Source organism: Buteo buteo, chromosome 3 (genome assembly GCF_964188355.1).
Source record: "Buteo buteo chromosome 3, bButBut1.hap1.1, whole genome shotgun sequence".
NCBI classification, from domain to species: domain Eukaryota; kingdom Metazoa; phylum Chordata; class Aves; order Accipitriformes; family Accipitridae; genus Buteo; species Buteo buteo.
The window spans coordinates 59,241,114-59,260,199 of NC_134173.1; the positions used below are offsets into that span (position 1 = coordinate 59,241,114).

General features: G+C 37.2%; 1 protein-coding gene across 3 annotated transcripts in view; it reads right to left on the reverse strand.

Annotated features, from left to right (window-relative positions):
• NUDCD1 (NudC domain containing 1) overlaps positions 1-19,086 on the reverse strand; it is a 55,247-nt gene that overhangs the window by 19,579 nt on the left and 16,582 nt on the right. For all 3 annotated transcript variants that reach the window (XM_075023822.1, XM_075023824.1, XM_075023825.1), the window contains exons 3-6: positions 16,777-16,962; positions 14,095-14,278; positions 10,011-10,196; positions 7,150-7,357 (exon numbers count right to left, since the gene is read on the reverse strand). In XM_075023822.1, coding sequence (XP_074879923.1) covers positions 7,150-7,357; positions 10,011-10,196; positions 14,095-14,278; positions 16,777-16,962 — 764 coding nt within the window. The remainder of the gene's footprint in view (positions 1-7,149; positions 7,358-10,010; positions 10,197-14,094; positions 14,279-16,776; positions 16,963-19,086) is intronic.

Sequence of the window (19,086 nt, forward strand, 5' to 3'; positions counted from 1 at the left end):
GAAGTCTATTTTTCACTAAGTCTTCTCAAAATCCCTCCTTAGATAGCCATATTTTCCATAACATTATGGTTGGGAACTTTACTGTGCCATTGAAATGAATCTGTATTCTTCCCACTTACTGCACACTGGTTCAGGTTTACAGGATTAAACTTTGTGCATCTCAAAAGCTCTCAGAGGAAACTAAATTGGAAACTCTGCAGGAGAAACTCTGCAAGAAACTCTGTGGACCAAAAATGCCTGATGGAGATGCAAGGACAGATCCGAACTACACAAAAAGTTAGAGCTTTTTTTTCATATCAGTAAGCTTCACATATGCAGAAATTACTTCTTGAACTGGGACTCTGAGACAGAAAACTGAAGTGCATACACTTTCATAAAACAGGTATTAGATACTGAAAAGTGAAGGGGATGAATAAAACCACACGCCCTGCTCTAAGGCTCTACCACGTAAAAAATAAAGCACAATTTTCCTATTGTATGATTACCTTTATTACAATATATTGCATTCAGAATAACTAAACTGTAAAAGCAGTAAAAAATCTACAGCAAAAATGGGGGAAAAAAACCCCCAAAGGAGCACTGATTATAAATAAAACGTAAGACAGACTGAGATTCTTTTACAAAGTTACACCACTGAAATTCGACTCTTGAATTGCCGGAGTCAAAAACAAGATTTCCAAGAAACATGCATGGTCCAAGGGGTAATTTTTCTTCAGAAGAAATCACTAACTACAGCACAATTATATTTAATTGCCAGATGCATAGCAAGAACCGCTTCTGTACTACTAGATTTTTGGGACTTTCTTTTAACACCTGCACATTTTTGCTCAGAGCAAGTATTTGGTGACTGTTAATCAAAGAAAACTCAAAAAGTAAAGAAGTCAATTACTAAGCACTCAAAAGTTTTTTGTTATTAAGTTTAGTTTATGAAATGCAAAAGGGACTGTAATGCAAGTAGCAAACACTTTATCTGGTATTTATCTCTATATTTTTCAGAAGCCATAGTGCTTCAAAGTAAAACTATATTGGATATTAGTGATTGGTATTAGAAAATAAGAGGCCAAGCAGAGAACAACAGAAGACATTTCAAAATGCCTTGGAAATGGACACAACTAATGCATTCCTCCCACCTCTGTCCCATGTCCAGGAGGTATACTGTTGCCATTAATACATTAGGAACTTTAAGGCAGAGTTTTTCTTAACCCAAGAAATTCCCAATCCTTAAAACTAGTAAATAGATTTAAGTATTTTTGTTGTACTCATGTACTGGCTTTAGCTGGGATAGAGTTAATTTTCTTCATAGTAGCTCATGTAATGCTATATTTTGGATTTGGTTTTGATTTGGATAAGAGACAAATACACTTAGTGATACAGGCAACTTTATATTTTGCTAAATTTATGTCTTTTATCACAGAGTATTTGCAAAACTCTCCCAGTGAGAAAAAATAATTTTTATCTTAAAGGAAATACCTCTATTTCCACAGAAACAACTACTTTCTTCTTATATTTTTTTCACATGATGACACCATATAGGGAAATTACTCTTTAAGCAACCATTTAACCAAACCTGCTTGTTTCAAGAAATAGTGGCTCATTACTTTATCCTAAAAGAGAACAAAAGCAGTAAATGTCCAAATACATATACTGACAGACCTTGTTGCTTGTTGCTTTTCTTACACTTTTTGGAAGATCCAAGTCAAATTCCATCATCTACCATAGCTGAACAATGACACCTGAAACACAGTTTTACTTACTCGTTTCCTTGCATTCCCCTTCTCCCATCAGCCTGTATCCTTTTTCCCCACACTTTATCTTATGTTTAAATAATTGCTTTGGTTCAGGACTTAGCCTATGGTTCTGCATTTACAGAATGATCAACGCAAGGTGCTTCCAGTCTGCAACCAGTGTTACATGTCACAGAGCTTGTGACAGACTGAACCCCTAGGCGTGGAATATGACTCACTGAACAAAGCCCTTCAAGGGAAGATTGCTGGTGGAGATGGGCAAGGGGATGTGTCCATGAAGCTCAGGGAATAATGCAAAGAAGCTGACCTTATCTCAATGCAAAGGATGGCCTTTGTTTTAGACAAACAGCTACCAACAGTTGAGTGGATCAACTGGTGGTGTAAATGTTTCTCCCTGAGTTCATCAGAAGAGCGTGAGTATCTCCCTGAGTTAGCCAGACCAGCAGGATGGGAGTGAATACGTGGCTCAGCCCAGGCAGAGTATAAAAACTATACAACTAACAAAAGAATTTGAAAGAGAGCAATGGGTTGGAGCTGGCTTCAACCCACATACTCCTTCTTGGCAAGTAGGGATGCCCAGCACTGTGATGGTGTGCATATTATACAGACTGGTAATGGGAATCATATTGGTATTGTGACTAAACCGTGTATTGCAATTTCTGTATTTTGCTAACTGTAACTTACATTTGTATTGAGTTTTCCGTGTATTTTGTATTACTCTGCTAAATCAGAAATCCCGTGTAACATCAACTGTCTTCAAATAAGTAAATTTGATCATTACACCCTCCATGGCATCAAATATCTAAAAGAACCTCATCCGAGAGCATTGGACTCTGACAGAGCAACACCTAACAGCTGCAGCTCACAGTCTTATTTTGGTTGAAGCGAACAAACCAGCACAAATACCTTCTATATCCAAATATCGTCTATATCTTAAAAGGAGTACCAGAGGTAGCCAGTTAAAAAAAGATTAACTTTTCATCCTGTAGCACACTATTGCAAATATGGCCTCTAACAAGTTTAATGAAAAAAAAAAAAAAAGAAACCTCACAAATTTAATACTGTAACAACTGTAACAGACACTGAAAACCAACTGATTTAAGTTCATTCTTGTTTAAGTATGGACACTCCTACTACTCTGAACTCCTTTTGTGATTACGCATTAATGATAATAGCTGTGATATTAACTAAGGCTACGATAATTACCAAATGTATAGATGGCCAGCACTAGTTAGAATACTTTACCTGTAGTGAAGAAATATTTGGGTGCCTAGTTTCACAGATATTACAAAAAGAACACTTGAAGAACCTGGACAACTCTGTCTTACAATAAGACTACACATATCAGTACCTGATAGCTGTGGACTTACACACAAATGCCTATTTGAACATTTAAGAGACTAAGATGAGACTTCTAAATAATGAAACATACCCCTAGATTAAATAAACAATGCGCCGAGTTACAGACTGTAAAATGTATGAACTTTTCAAAGCTCAGAAGTATGATCACAAAGCTCTTGAAGCAGAAAACCTGTAGTCTGTTTCAGACCTTCAGACCCACCTCCCTCAGGCAGACAGAAACCCACAAGCGCAATTGACAAGAAAAGCTCTAAAAATTCCCAGGTACTTCTACAGGTAAAATAAGCTTTGGGTACAAAAAGCAAGATCATTAAAGTGTGGATCAGCTACTTGTTTTTCATAACGCACATACTGCATTTCATTCATCACAACTTCAGTCTTACTTTGAACCATTTAGATGATGCTTCAGTTCTAGTTATTCTGACCAGGTAGCACAAGGGGAAGTGCAACTGCAAGAGATGAGCAAAGACTTTCAATCCCACGTGTAATTGGAAAGATCAAGAGGAGTATGTTTTGCAGTATTTAAGCATTCAACAGCTCGCTCAGTTCATGTCCTACAAGGCAGGACAAAATTGTGCATATAAACATTCACTGCACCTGCTAACTGCAACAAAGAAAGGAGCTTATAACACAAGCTTTTAGCTTCAAGTCTCAAACAGAAAAAACTCAGAAGGGTACATTTCCAAATATGCAGGGATTTCACACTCCCTTTTACATGTGCAGAAACACATGTGGAAGTAAAACTTAATACTTATGTCATCGTCCAGATATGAAGCATTCTTATTAATGCAAATGTTGTAGACAATGTGCATCCACAATAAACCCTAAAACAATGGTTGAACATGTCTTGTCACTGAGATCAGTTTAGGGCTCTGAAGGGCCCTCCAGAGGCTCTACTAACAATATAAAGTAGAAAGCAAAATTAGATGTCCAAAATCAGGTTGCAATTCTACCAAAGAACTAAAATTCTAGGACAAACAGGTTTTGAAATTAAAAAAAAAGTAAATTTGACTATGGTTTAAGGAGCTCTGAATTCTTTTTTTTTTTCCCCTCTCCATTCTTTCATGTTTTTATTTCAGAAAGAAAGAGACGACTAAAATTTACTTCTTGAATAAAACTATGAACATTTCTATTTGAGGTCTACAGCATGTTAAATTCACAGATTAGTTTTATATCACGTACATAATGTAAAATGGATTAGGAAAATATAATAAGGAATTTATAAGTCAAACATGAAGAATTTCTGTTACACTAGTACCAAAAAAAGCTTCTGTTTGTGGAAAGCCACAATAGAAGAGAAATTATTAACACAAACAACAGGGCAAATTCAGGCTAATCAATCCTAAAATTGGGAGGGGAGTAATTGTTGAACCAGTTAAGTCTACTCTGCTTAAAAAGCTATGTTTAATGTTTAGATACCTGGTTTTTTTTCCTGGCTACTTAGAAAAAATAAAGTTTTTCTTAAGTACTTCAAAATACTACTGAATTTACTTACTGAATTTCTCACCAAAGTTTCATAACTATATGATACAGTGTCTTTACAAAAATCATTTAACAGTTTACCTCTTCACTTTTCCACTGTGATACACTAGAATTATATGGACAAGATTATTCTCAAAGAGAATAAAAAACCCCCAGGCAGTCATACAGACATGCATGGGTTAAGCTCCAGTAGCTCATATCACCAAATATTGTTTCAGAAAGGCAATGGAGAACATTAGAACAGGACATTAAGTCTGGCTGCCAACAAACACAGGCAAAGCATGTGAAAATAGAGCTAGAAGGTTAACATAATTTTTGTTTGGGACAACAAAAAATGTTTTTACAAATATGTTAACAGTAAAAAGAATCCCAAGGAGAATATCTTTCCTTTAATGGATACAGACGGGAACGTAGCCACCAGTGATGAGGAAAAGGCCGAGGTACTTAATGCCTTCTTTGCCTCAGTCTTTAATAGGGAGTCCAGTTATCCCCAGGGTACTCCACCCCTTGAGCTGGAAGGTAAGGATGAAGAGCAGAACATACCCCCCTTAATCCAGGAGGAAATAGTTAGGGACCTACTACACCATCTGGACACTCAGAAATCTGTGGGACCTGATGGGATCCATCCAAGAGTACTGAGGGAACTGGCAGAGGTCCTTGCCAAGCCACTCTCCATCATCTATCAGTGATCCTGGTCAACAGGGGAGGTCCCAGAGGACTGGAGGCTTGCCGATGTGACACCCATTTACAAGAAGGGTCAGAGGGAGGATCCGGGGAACTACAGGCCTGTCAGCCTGCCCTTGGTACTGGGGAAGATTATGGAACGGTTTGTCTTGAGAGCACTCACATGGCAAGTCCAGGACAAGCAGGGGATCAGGCCCAGTCAGCATGGGTTTACGAAAGGCAGGTCCTGCTTGACCAGCCTGATCTCCTTCTGTGACCAGGTGACCTCCCTAGTGGATGAGGGAAAGGCTGTGGATGTTGTCTACCTCGACTTCAGCAAGGCCTTTGACACTGTCTCTCATGGCATACTCCTTGAGAAGCTGGCATCTCATAGCTTGGACAAGTGTACTCTTCACTGGGTGAAAAATGGGCTGGATGGATGAGCCCAGAGGGTTGTGGTGAACGGAGTTAAATCCAGTTGACCGCGGGTCACAAGTGGTGTTCCCCAGGGCTCGGTTTTGGGCCTTGTTCTGTTTAATGTCTTTATGAATGATTTGGACAAGGGGATTGAGTGCACCTTCAGCAAGTTTGCAGATGACACCAAGTTGGGAGGCAGGGTCGATCTGCTTGAGGGTAGGGAGGCTCTACAAAGAGATCTGGGCAGTCTGGATCGATGGGCTGAGGCCAATTGCATGAAATTCAACAAGGCCAAGTGACGGGTCCTGCACTTGGGTCACAACAACCCCATGCAGCGCTACAGGCTTGGGGAAGAGTGGCTGGAAAGCTGCCTGGCAGAGAAAGACCTGGGGGTGCTGGTCGACAGCCGGCTGAATATGAGCCAGCAGTGTGCCCAGGTGGCCAAGAAGGCCAACGGCATCCTGGCCTGTATCAGAAACAGTGTGGCCAGCAGGAGCAGGGAGGTGATTGTTCCCCTGTACTCGGCACTGGTGAGGCCGCACCTCGAGTCCTGTGTTCAGTTTTGGGCCCCTCACTACAGGAAAGACATGGAGGTGCTGGAGTGTGTCCAGAGAAGGGCAACCAAGTTGGTGAGGGGCCTGGAGCACAAGTCTTATGAGGAGCGGCTGAGGGAACTGGGGCTGTTTAGTCTGGAGAAAAGGAGGCTGAGGGGAGACCTTATCGCTCTCTACAACTACCTGAAGGGGGGTTGTAGTGAGGTGGGTGCTGGTCTCTTCTGTCAGGTGGCTGGAGATAGGACAAGAGGAAATGGCCTCAGGTTGAGGCAGGGAGATTTAGGTTAGATATTAGGAAAAAATTCTTTACTGAGAGGGTTGTCAGACATTGGAATAGGCTGCCCAGGGAAGTGGTTGAGTCACCATCCCTGGAGGTATTCAAAAAGCGAGTAGACGGGGTACTTCAGGACATGGTTTAGTGGGCATGGATGATGGTTGGACTGGATGATCTTGAAGGTCTTTTCCAACCTAAATGATTCTATGATTCTAATGAGCATCAATGTATCCCTAATGTTGCAAAGAACTCTGCTCCACAGCTCAGTAGTAGAAACTCTTAATTTCCTGCTCTGATACAGGTATAGCTGTCAGTACAGACAGTTATACATAATGCCTTTTTTCTGAAATAAAAGAATTTATTATTTTGGAAAGGCTGTTCTATGTTGCTGTAGAAATTAGCTGGTCACGTAGCTTATAAGCAAGTAACTAAGAGAAGGAGATTACTTTCACAATTAGCTAAAGAAACAGTATTGTGAGACAGCATTGGAAAAGCCTGTGAACTATTTTCAGCAGAGAACATAGATTCTTGTAAGGAGGGATGCAGGGTGTAGCATTAAATGAGTCCATTCCCAGAGGGGCCAGAAGTCAGAGTTACAGTATACACTTTGAAATCAATTCCTATCAATAGGAAAAGTAAAAACCATATACAACACCTTTTGTTCTCTCTAATTATCCATGTGCAGCTTTCATGGTCCACAGAAGAATAGAGTTTTCCTTCCATCAAAGGAGGTTGGTCTTTCAGTGTAACACATATATTACCAGGAGAAAAGCGTACTTTTATGTCATCCTTACTGATGTCTTGAGGAATGCGAACTGTTATTGTCACATCATCTTCAGTCTGCTGCCAGTAATAGAGTGGGTCTACAATTGGAAACATGCAGAAAAATACAAACTAGATTACAAATGCTGTCCTGGATTCCACAGCACACAATGCTGGAAGATATGGAATAGAAGTTTGTGGAAGAGTGGAAATTTACTTTTACTCTGAATAATTTACATAAAATATATTCAGATTATAAAATGGAGAAACATTTTTTAGCAATCAAGTTCATTTATGTCCCTCATCTGAAGAGCAATTTATATTCATAGCTATACTCAAATATATGGATAGAATTATACAATGGCCATTAACTATTACTCTGAGTTTATTGTAGCATTACAAAATTGATAAACAAGATGTACTTAAATACACTGAAACATTAATGTTTAATAATTTGGTTGAAGAGACATCAGGTGCAGCGGTACTGACAAGCTACAGCCTGCTCAGAAGTATACGCCATTCAGAGATGTGAACATTTTTTTCTTACCTATTTTGCCAGAAGCTATGCTGACCATTCAACAGAAATGATTTTAGAAGACCAGGTAGTCTTCATCTGCCTCAGCTGATGGAGATGAAATAAAACTGCCTGCCCAGAGGTAATGATTGACTTTTACTCCTGGGTATAGAATCTGCTTGATGTCTATGTTGATTATTAAACTGCTACAAGAAGTGGCCTTTTAAGAGAAATGTTTATACAAAAGGAATGCTATGACAGCATGACTGGGTAGTTCACAGTTGTTCACAGAAAACACAAATACAGATGCATTAATTTTCTGAAGAGCTATCTCATACATGTTACCTTCCTATTTAGAGGAAAAGTATGGACAGACCCTTTGGAAGCTCTCAATTTGTCACAACACAGTACAAGATTTCAGTGATCTAAGCTTTACATCAGCAACTGAGATTCTGGAAGGACACTGTTGTCCGTTACCATGAGTTTCCTGTTTGCAATGGATCAGTCACAGGTGCTACAAATATACTTCCCAGAAACTATTAGTATCTGAGATACGACAGCCTTCAAAATTCTAAACTTGACACAGATTGTATCTGATATTAAAAGTCTTCATTTATAAGAAAACTGAATGACACCAAAAAAGTAGCTTAGACTTCCCCTCTCCCCCATCTTCAAGACAGCCTTCTCAATGTGAAAAATGTGCAGGGGAGACTATGAGAGAACAAATTAAAATACAAAATACCAATGTGCAACAACCACCTTAATATTTCTTTATCTATTGCTGCAAACTCCTATAAAAATTAGAGTTCTATTGCCAGCACATCTTGTTTCATTATCTGATATCTATTATGCTGCAATTTTACAGAACCATGCAACTAAAATTACAGCCTACATTAGGTTTAGCAAAAGACAAATTCTCTTTTAAAGAGGTATTAGACTTCCCTTCAAACTAGGAGTCCAGGTTTCAGTACTTTCTTTACCATTAGATTTTTGTGCCATGAGAAGTTGGTGGTGTTACAAACAGTACTCCACACATTACAGATTGCTGGGCTTTGGCAACACCATACGCACACATACACACATGAAATGAGCTATGCTGAGAACCACATAGTGCTCTTTACTGTGTTTCTTTAATCACACCTAGCACACAACTCAAGAAGCTCTTAAAATCCTTAAAACATTGAACTAGCTAATTCAGGTGACAACTTCATAGACACTGCATTGAGGTGCTCAGTGCACTAAAGTGCTCCTTTGCCTCAAGACTTATACATACAGACTATTCTTAATACAATTACATGTACAACACCATAGTTATCACAGTGTGTAACATTAATACATTCCAGAAAATTGATCTTTTTGTGTTTTTTTCCCACACAGATTTTTGCACCATTGACAAAGATCGTGTTAGTATCATTCAGTTAGGACTGGTTCATTAAGCAGTGCCTTATATTCAGAAGCAAAAATCAAATCTGAAATAATACAATATAACTACATAAACATACATATTACAGAGCTCAGTGATATTTAAGATAAAAATTAATTAACAGTTTTTTACATACTTAATTTTGTTTTGATCTTAAAGAAAGAAGTATGGATGCCTTTTGTTGAAGCTTATTATTTTTTCTGAACTGCCTTCCCACTGGAGAAAAGATAATCCTTTACAGGATTCTCATTCTTTAAAAAGAAAAACTGGTTGGGCTTTTGGGGGGGGTGTTGGTGGGGGGTTTTGTTGTTGTTGTTGTGGTAGGTTTGGGGTTTTTTTTGTTTGGTTGGTTTAAAATTTAGAAAGGCAGGAGTAAATTACATATCAGAAAGCTTTCTGATGAACAACTATTTGGGGGAGTGAATGGGTGCCACACCTCCCTCTCTCATCTAGGAAGACTAGCTTCTTAATTTAAGTACTTCAGCCAGATGCCAAAATTTAGGCGTTACCTGCTAGCATATACTTAGTACAGTTCTGTTTGCAAAATATCAATATCCTTTTCCTTAGGACAACAAAACTCTTGAAGTGTCTCCTATCCAAAAAAAAGCTTCTCATATAGGTTTATGCACAACACAACTTCCCAGGGTGAAAGCAAACAAAACAAAGCCAATTTGTCCTTAAAAAAAAAATAAAAATCTGGAAGATAGATATTAAGACAAACATTTATTGCTAGAGTTTCCAAACAGATGGTAAACTGACAAGCTATTTTCTAAGCCAAAAGAGAGCAGCCTATGATAATCTGCCAGATAAGTTTTACCTTTCTTTTCATTTGTTGCTTTTGCATCATCATTTTCTTCTAATTTATCATCTTCATCTTGCATAAATTTGAATGGTTTGTAAGAAACAATCATTAGGCCATCCCCACTCGGCTCTATTGCTGCATAATGGGGGACTGATTTTCCTTGTAAAACTCTCCTTTTAAAGATGTCATATCTATGATCTCCTATAAAATTAAAATAAAACATTAGTGGTAGTATTTTTCTAGAAGACAAATTATTATATGAGAATCTCATTACAGTTAAAAATACTAAGCAATCCTACCAGTTAAATCACAGTACCATAGTTTAAAAAGAAATCTCTTCTGTTTTTCAATGCATTTGTTACATATGTAGACCATAAAATTAATCTAACATTGCCCTTTTTTTCTTATGATGCCTTTATTGATCACAACTAGCCCAGCAATTCACAAAACCACTCACAGCCTCTGTACAAACAAGTTTTCCAGATACTTTTTGAGCTGCTGTAAAAACTTGAGAAGTAATGAAATAGTGAGTGGTAACACTTTATTCATAATGGAAAATGCCCATCTTCCACAACTTTTGTAAAACACTGCCCTTTAAAAAGGAGGTCCCAGATGTTAGCTACTGGCATCAAGGACCATGCCATTCCCTGCTGTGCTCCCAAACACATGAGTACTGATGACTCAAAACACCAGTAAGATGACAGGTTCTAGCACAATGTTTGTTCTTTTTCCACTAGAATCTTACTGCCCACAGAGTCCTCAGGAACTGATCAACTTCCGAATAATAACAGATTATACAAATGGATTTTTAGCAAAAAAATTAACAACTTGATAAAATGCTCACAGGTGATAAAATTATCCCTAGAAATTCTGTAGTTCTTCACATTTATGCTTCATCTCTTCATTAAAAGAAATCACTGTACTTGTAACTACAACTTTACTTGAAAGAAACTGGGAACTCATTAGCAGAGACATTAGACAAGACCAGATTATGATGGTAAAAATCATGTATGCCACTCTAGTACTCCAAAATGTGTTCCTGTTTGACCTCAATGTTAAGCTTAGAGAAACGGTGAAGTCACAGGAGAATACAGATAATAATGGATAAAGCAAGTGTAATTTCAGTCCTCTCAATTGGTTATCCTGTTTGCTAAGCAAGAAGTGGAATAAAGAGTAATAATCAGACTATAATGTAATTCTGGTACTTAGTGGTGTTAATTAAAGCCCCCCTCTTTTTCCTGAAAAGTTTGGGCAGGGCGGGTAAGGGGGAGGGTATTAACTGAAGAGATGCAACCATTCTAATTAGAGACAGAGTAAGAGACCTATTCAATCAGGAGACTCCAAGCAACAAGGTAACCTGCTTTAAAGGACTAACAAATTACCTCTGCTTAAATACATGACCAAAACCAGCAAGTCTTTGTTGTACTGGGAAGTTAGCCACTCATTGAACAAGCTGTTATTTAACTAACGAAATTTAACTGTGCACTGAAATATACCAAATTTGTTAGTACGTCTCTCTTACAGCATTTGCTCACTTGTTAGAAGGCTCTACAACCTCAAACCTTGTCATTGTGTGACCAAACATTTTGTAGAGTATTTTCAATTAATCATCAACACTTCTAAAATTTGTAAGTAAGTCTTTATGATCTTTTTGGTAAGTTTATACTACATGATTTTTCTTGTAAAGAAGGTCAGAAGAAAGCATGTAACATTTTCCGAGTCTAAAAAAGCAGCATGGTGGTTCTTCATTTCAAGCTTTTACAGTGAGGATTCCTAAAACATTAGCTAATTAAGGAAAACAACAAACTTTGAGGGGGTACAACCCTCTGTACCACACCACAAGATGTGAACAGATCTCACCACTGCTTCCATTCAGATTTATTTTCATGCTTCCATTTTTTGTTCTTTGGTAATACAATAGTGGTAGGTGTGATCACTTTGTCTAGCCAACCAGGCATGGCAGAGACTCTCACAGTTGTTGGTGTCAAGACACATAACTATGTCTTAAGGTTTTGCTTTGATGAAGGATAGATTTGGTAATTTGAGAAATGGCTTGTTAATTAACTACTTATTTTTACTACAATCTGATTTGATAAACTGCACCCACAGGCAGAGTTTCAAGAAGAGTTAAGCATAGCAATTGCCTACTGATGAAAGAGAATGTAAAGTATTGTTAATTCCTCAAAACAGCTTTTATCTTTGAGACTGGTTCATGCATCAGTCTGATCTGTGGGACATTTAAAGAAATCAAAACTTATTTCTCTCTTCATAATTAAAGTTTGCTTTGAATCTTGTTATTTACATCTCTGCTGACTGTAATTACAAAAATTTTGTCTGTTCCTTGGAAATGCTGGAGAACTGGCAAGATTTTTGGAAAGATTTTTAAATCTAATTTTATGGAAAAAGATTCATTCCATGAACATCTGTCATAAGTTATAAAAAATACACTATAAAGAACTTCTTTACAAAAATATACAGTATTGCAAAATATAATAAAAGTTTGTGTTAGTGCTTTCTTTAAGCAATGGTCTTCAGTTCCAGACTGGCAGTATTACTGATTTAATTCTTCTTCCAAGATATAACCAGTAATGTTCAGAGGTTTCTTTCTCTTGTTGAGCTGGCCCACAAAAGCATAAGGCAATCTCACATGGCTTTCTGGCACTCTCAGAAATATTTCCATCACCCAAGGTTTCAACAGCAGACAACATGAATAAAGCCACTCAGGGTAACAAAGCTGGTGAAAGGGCTGGAAGGAATGTCTTGTGAGGAGTGGCTAAGGAATTTGGGTTTGTCTAGTTTGGAGAAAAGGAGGCTAAGGCACAACCTCATTGCTCTCTACAGCTTCCTGAGGAGAAGTGGAGAGGGAGGTGCTGATCTCTTCTCCCTGGTATCCAGTGATGAGACATGCGACAGCGGTTCAAAGCTGCACCAGGGGAGGTTTAGACTGGACATTAGGAAGTATTTCTTCACCAAGAGGGTGGTCAAACACTGGGACAGGCTTCCCGAAGAGGTGGCTGATGCCCCAAGCCTGTCAGTGTTTAAGAGGCAGTTGGACAATCCCCTTACTAACATGCTTTAACCTTTGGTCAGCCCTGAAGTGGTCAGGCAGTTGGACTAGATGATCGTTATAGGTCCCTTCCAACTGAAATAGTCTATTCTACTCTCTTCTCCTATCCATACTATATATGTAGGAGACTGAGGAACATTTGAATAGTAACACTGCAGTATGCAATCAACTGCTTTAGTTCAAGTAGTTAAAGATTCTACCAGTATAAAAATTATACTTTTTGGAAGATAATGAACGAGACAGTATCACAGTCTTCCCAAAAAGGTTAAGGTAATTTAATCCACACATATTTAAATCAGACACTGAAGCATGGGGTCTTGTATGCTTTATGGAAATCATGATATTTAATGTAAGTATGGTCATATTGAACAGATAAATTACCCTTTGCCAAACTTTATTAGGATAATACATTAATTAGTAGGTATTAATACACTAACTAGTATGTTTTTAATGTGTTGATCTAAAATTAACTGAATAACCTCATACTCTTTTACTGCAGGAAAATCTAGAATATGAAGTATTTACTTTTCATGCTACAGTTCTTCTTTTTATCCCATACTAATTCCAATCCCACAACACTGTTAATTGGAGGCTAAAAAAACAACAAAAACCCCGAAACATAACCAAACAAAACCCCATATCTAGCTGTACAGCATTTTGAAAAGTATAAAAGACATCAGTTAGACATAGTTCTGTATAACCTTGATTTTGCAATTCCTGTTTAGCTTGATCTTGTCTTTCATAACATCACAAAGTCAAGTTCTATCTTGTTTACTAATTACCTTAACCACACACATATAAAATTTTACTTCTTCCTGTCTTCCAAACGTTCATCAGATTTTAGGTCTACAACCAGTAACTTGATCTCAAAATGTAAGAAAAAATTACCTATGTAAAATCCAAGCAGAACTTTTGAGGAAAGGAAATATCAGAACCTGAGGAACAATCAACTTCTAAGACAAGGAATAAAAGCATGATTTTTTCTTTTTTTTTAAACATTACTCACCAGTACTATAAATGTAAAACACTTACCCTCTTTGCTTATCTCTGCAATTGTAACCCATTCCAGGGTAATATGAAATCCACTTCCTTTTGTGTCCAATTCATCTTTTTCTACCCTAAGCAGCAGCACAGCTACTGAATGCTTATCAGATTTTACAAATGAAACACTGTGTGCTATAATAAATGGACTTCCTAGCTCTTCATTAAAAACAATCTAGAAAAAAAATGTAGTAAAAAGTCAGTTAAAACTGTAAGTCTTGCTCTTTCTCAGAAAGCAGTGAAAGGCTTCAGTGAATGTCAAATCAGTAAAAGTTTGCTTCCCACAAACCTCTCTGCCAATATGAATACACAAACATCATACATTTTTGGTTCCTCCCTTCTTGGCTATCAAGCCACTGTTCTGAAATGCTTTTAATTATTGTTTATATTATAAAATCATTGTAAGGGCCCATTAAACATAGCACAAATATCCACAAAATCATCTGCATTATGGCTGTTTACTACTACAATAAGCAGAGGTACAACAACTGATGAACAGAACAAGATCCATAAAAACAGCATACTGACTCAAGACAAAAACGTAGGCATTTCACCAAGGCCCTCACTACTTCTCTAGACACCTCAACATCCTGAAAATCTTTATAGACCTTGACATGTGCAAACAAGAAGATTAAGAGGTCCAGTGCATTGCTGCCAGCATTTAATCATCAACCAGTACTGAGGGGAGGGAGGGGGGGTGTCTCTTTATTTGCTACTATCTTTACAAAGAGATTCAATTTTCCTTCTCTATAAAGTTTTATGAAGGGAATCAAGAAACAAAAGCCTATAATTAAATGAAGGAGTATAATATTCATGTTTAGGAGGAGCTACGATTAGAACTTTTTGTATTTTTATGCATACAGTTTGGAAAAGTCTATCCAATATTTGGATGGGACTAGCTAGGCAGAATACATAAATATTACTGTCATTGAAGGGCTAATAAGCACCACTGTAAATGTGGAATAATTTCATACAGAAGGACTGCACATCTTGTAGCTCAAGACATTTAGCATTTGGTACCTATAGCTGGAAGTTTTAATTCTAGAGACTATGTATTTCATCTTTTCTCAAAAAAGTACTCATTCAGCAAAACCCCCCAAAAGATTAAAAAAAAATAAATCCAAACAGCAGAGAAGAAGAAGAAATGAAACATTTGTTATTTGCTAGAACATTAACAATGAAAACAAAAGAATAAATGACAAGGAATTCAAGCTGCAGTGGCTGAATGAGTATAGGCTCAATCCAGGTGTTACTGAAACCTGGTAAGGTTTGAGGATTTATGGGGTTAGGATGTTAATACCACTGTAAATCACTGTGTGCTCTAAATACTCAAAATGTGAATTTAAATGGACAGAATGTCAACATATAAATCTCATGGTTTTGTTAGACTGACAACTCCAATGTAACTTATTTACGTATCAGCATTCTCACACAGAACAGAATAAAAACCAGTTGGTATTTATTACCAACCATCTAAAGAACAGGATGGCCAATTTCCTAGTTACTGAACTCTCAAAAGATGTAGGGGAAGGAGCTAATCCATCATGCTGAAATTTTCCACTTCAGAACATATACCTGAGTTTCTGCCAATACTAAACCCTCCTTAACTGCTTAGGAAACTGCCCTCTAATAAAGAAAATAGATGCAAAATGTGTGCGCTTTATATCAGACTCGTCTTTCATGAGTAAAGAGAAACTAACCACAGACCATGAGACTCATCATAGCTCAGGTAGAAATGTAACCTAGTTATATTTGTTGTGTTCAAGCAGGATAACAAATACCATTATTAGTGTAGTAAGATCACTTCGATGTGGATACAAAAACGCTCCTTATTGAGATTCTTTAAAAGAATTAATTATGTAAAGAATTTAATCATGAGAAACATAAAAACATACTTCAGTTACAACCAACAATTTTAAGTAAAAATATGAAGCACTAATAATTTTCCAGAGCTAAGTGCACAGTATGAAGATTTTCCCTACTAGAGAGATGGAAATAATATTGCTTACATTATACCTGCTCTGCAGTTAACCCTCGGGGTTACTTATAAAAATTTTTTAATCAGCAGTTTTGTTTAAGTTTTATTCTAGTCTCTGTGGATGTATTATTAGGATGAGGCAAATTAAATGGTGAATATTTCAAGCACAATGACATCCCCACAAATAAACATTATACAAACCAGTGTTCTCTTAACTTCAAAATGAAAGTAGCTTTTAGCTTGGTTGACAATAATTTCAGACTTTGTAAAAAATATGTATATATTATTCCACAGGCCAGTTGAAATAGCAAACAATAAAAGATGGGGGGCAGAAAATCCTAGACAGACACATATGAATAGGGAAGGGAAAGGGGAAATGTTTTTTTCGAAAAAGTTCAGCTAGACAAGCACTTAGCCACCTATTTAGAAACACTTCAGATTCTTCTTCAGTCAAAAGGCTGTTCCCTTTCAAACACTGGAATTTTAGATATTTTGTGCATAAAGAAATCATTAATTTAGTCATTAGTATTAAACTCAATGATTTTTATACTTGAACACAATCCTGTATCAGTGATACAGAGTTATGATTTAAAGCTTAATTCTTCACAACATTACATACATGCAATTCTCATAAGAAATGCAAAAATAAAAATTATTTGGTAGATGTACAATTCTTAAATTATTGCAAGACTTACCTCCCATTTTTCAGATGCACTGTTTCCACGCTTGCCTGATTTAATTAAATATAGTCTTCCTGTACCATCAGAAAGGGTAACCCATGTGGAAGATGAGAAGTGTATTGAGGCACAAAGGCGATTATCATAAGCTGTCAAGTCTGTAGGTAGCCTGAAAACTTCTCTTGGCTTTTGTAGAGCAGTATCCTATAAGCAAACAGTCACACACTAAGACTTACTGAAATTGATAAATACTTCATAAAGTATTACAGACAAGAATAACAAATCTCAGTAGCAATTCACCAGTTTCTTTGTACAGTTGATCATATTTGGAAAAAAGTGGGTAGCAAGCATCATTCCCACATATGTGGAAAAGGTGGTGGAATTTAATCATTGAATTGGTTTCTATTTACTGAAAACTTAAGTGTTCTATAATTGATATTTCAGCACTCATTTTTTTTTCCTTCCATTTTACAGCACTAATTACATTTTTCATTAAAAAAAGGCTTTTCACTTCTTTTCCTCTAGCATTTCCAAATAATTAATCACTTACCTCAAATAATTCTAGTGCCGATAAAAATGTGGAGGCTTTAAAAGAAATGAAAGCCACAGAATTGTACTCAAACTAGTTGATAAAAACTCACTTCTAAATGATTTATTTTTTATTTTATTTTTTTACTTTTAAAAATTATTTATTTTAAATAATTTTAGCCCATTCTCTTACACAACTGGCATATTCAAGCTGATCTATCATTTCTCAGCTTTCCTAGAGTGGTTATTTTATTCAGTAAGTTAGAGAAGTAGCAACTGTGATTAGCTAGCAAAGAAAAGCTGTACTAATTCATATCATATTTGGAAATAACTTTTCCATCACATTATGATTATACTACACATCAGGAAAAACTTACTTAGCATACTGTATCAGTGGCACACTGCAATCTTATTTTTTAAGCCAAACTACAAGCATGGATAGTTTTTGAGCATGAATAAACAGAGACACTGTAGTGAACAAAATGCACAGATGATATAATTCTCCAGCAAACAATGAAGACATACAGGATTTTAAAAAACAATACATATCACTAAATTAAAAAAAAAATAAATCCAGTATTTCCTGCTGTATTGGATAATAGTGCAAAATGAATGTTAGATTACCAGTTTCATCTATATTTCTAGTAATTGTTCTCAGAAGTCCTGCTTTAGTTCTGTGTTGCCTTCTTCATTTCCTGCTAATTCTAACAGAAGAAACTGCTTCCATGCTGTAATTTGGACTTCCACCTGTTGTCATTACGTACAAAGGCACGTCTTCCAGGGTATCTTTTAGGGATTATTCTTTATCTTGTGCATTCACTCTCACATACAGCCCTTTCTTTGCTGAATAAGGCTTTGTAACTCTCTGCTCACTATTTGGCTTGCAAAATGCCAGCAACGCCGCTGCCTGCTTAGGACTATGATTTACCTCCTTTTTTGTGAGTTGAAGTAATCTCTGACTATCCAAGAGGCTTAACAGAAAAAAAACCTGACCAGATCTTTATGGTTTGAAAAGAACTTGGCATCACAGTTTAAAAAAAAGTCTTTATCAGCAATAAAAAAACCCATGCTTTATCAGCAATCCAGCTCAATCAGCTACTTGCTAAGGAGATCAGGCTGCAGTATTAAAAGCACAAACAAAATATTCTTACAGAAAAATATAAGATGCAGACTGGAGATTCAGCAACATCACAGTCACATCTCTATAGTCTTACAAATAACTGAAATAGAACTTAATTGCTTCAAGTTTTTCAACTGAACTAAGAAGCTGCTAAATAAAACAGGCTGACAGTCTGTGACCAGTGGAGTCCCCCAGGGATTGATACCAGGCCCACATTGTTCAACATCATCATAAATTACCTGGATGATGAGATTGAAAGCACCCTCACATTTGCTGATGACACTAAACTAGGTGATGAAGTAGACATGTCATAAGGGAGAGCCATCTTGAACAGAGACCCAGATAGCCTGGAAAAGTGGGGCAGCAAGAACATTGTGAAGATAAACAGACAAGTGCAAGGTCCTGCACTTGGGAAGGAATACCCAAGGAGCCCAGTACAGGCTAGGATCTGTGTGGCTGCAGAGCAGCCTTGCTGAAAGGGAGCCGAGGGTCCTGGTGGACAGCAAGCTGAACACGCGTCAGCTGTGCGATGCTGCAGCAACAAAGGCAAATCAGATCCTGGGCTGCATCTGCAGGAACATTACTAGCAGAGATAGAGAAGTGATCATCCCACTCTACTCAGCGCTTGTCATGCCACACCTGGAGTACTGTGTCCAGTTCTGGTCCCCAGAACTGAAAAA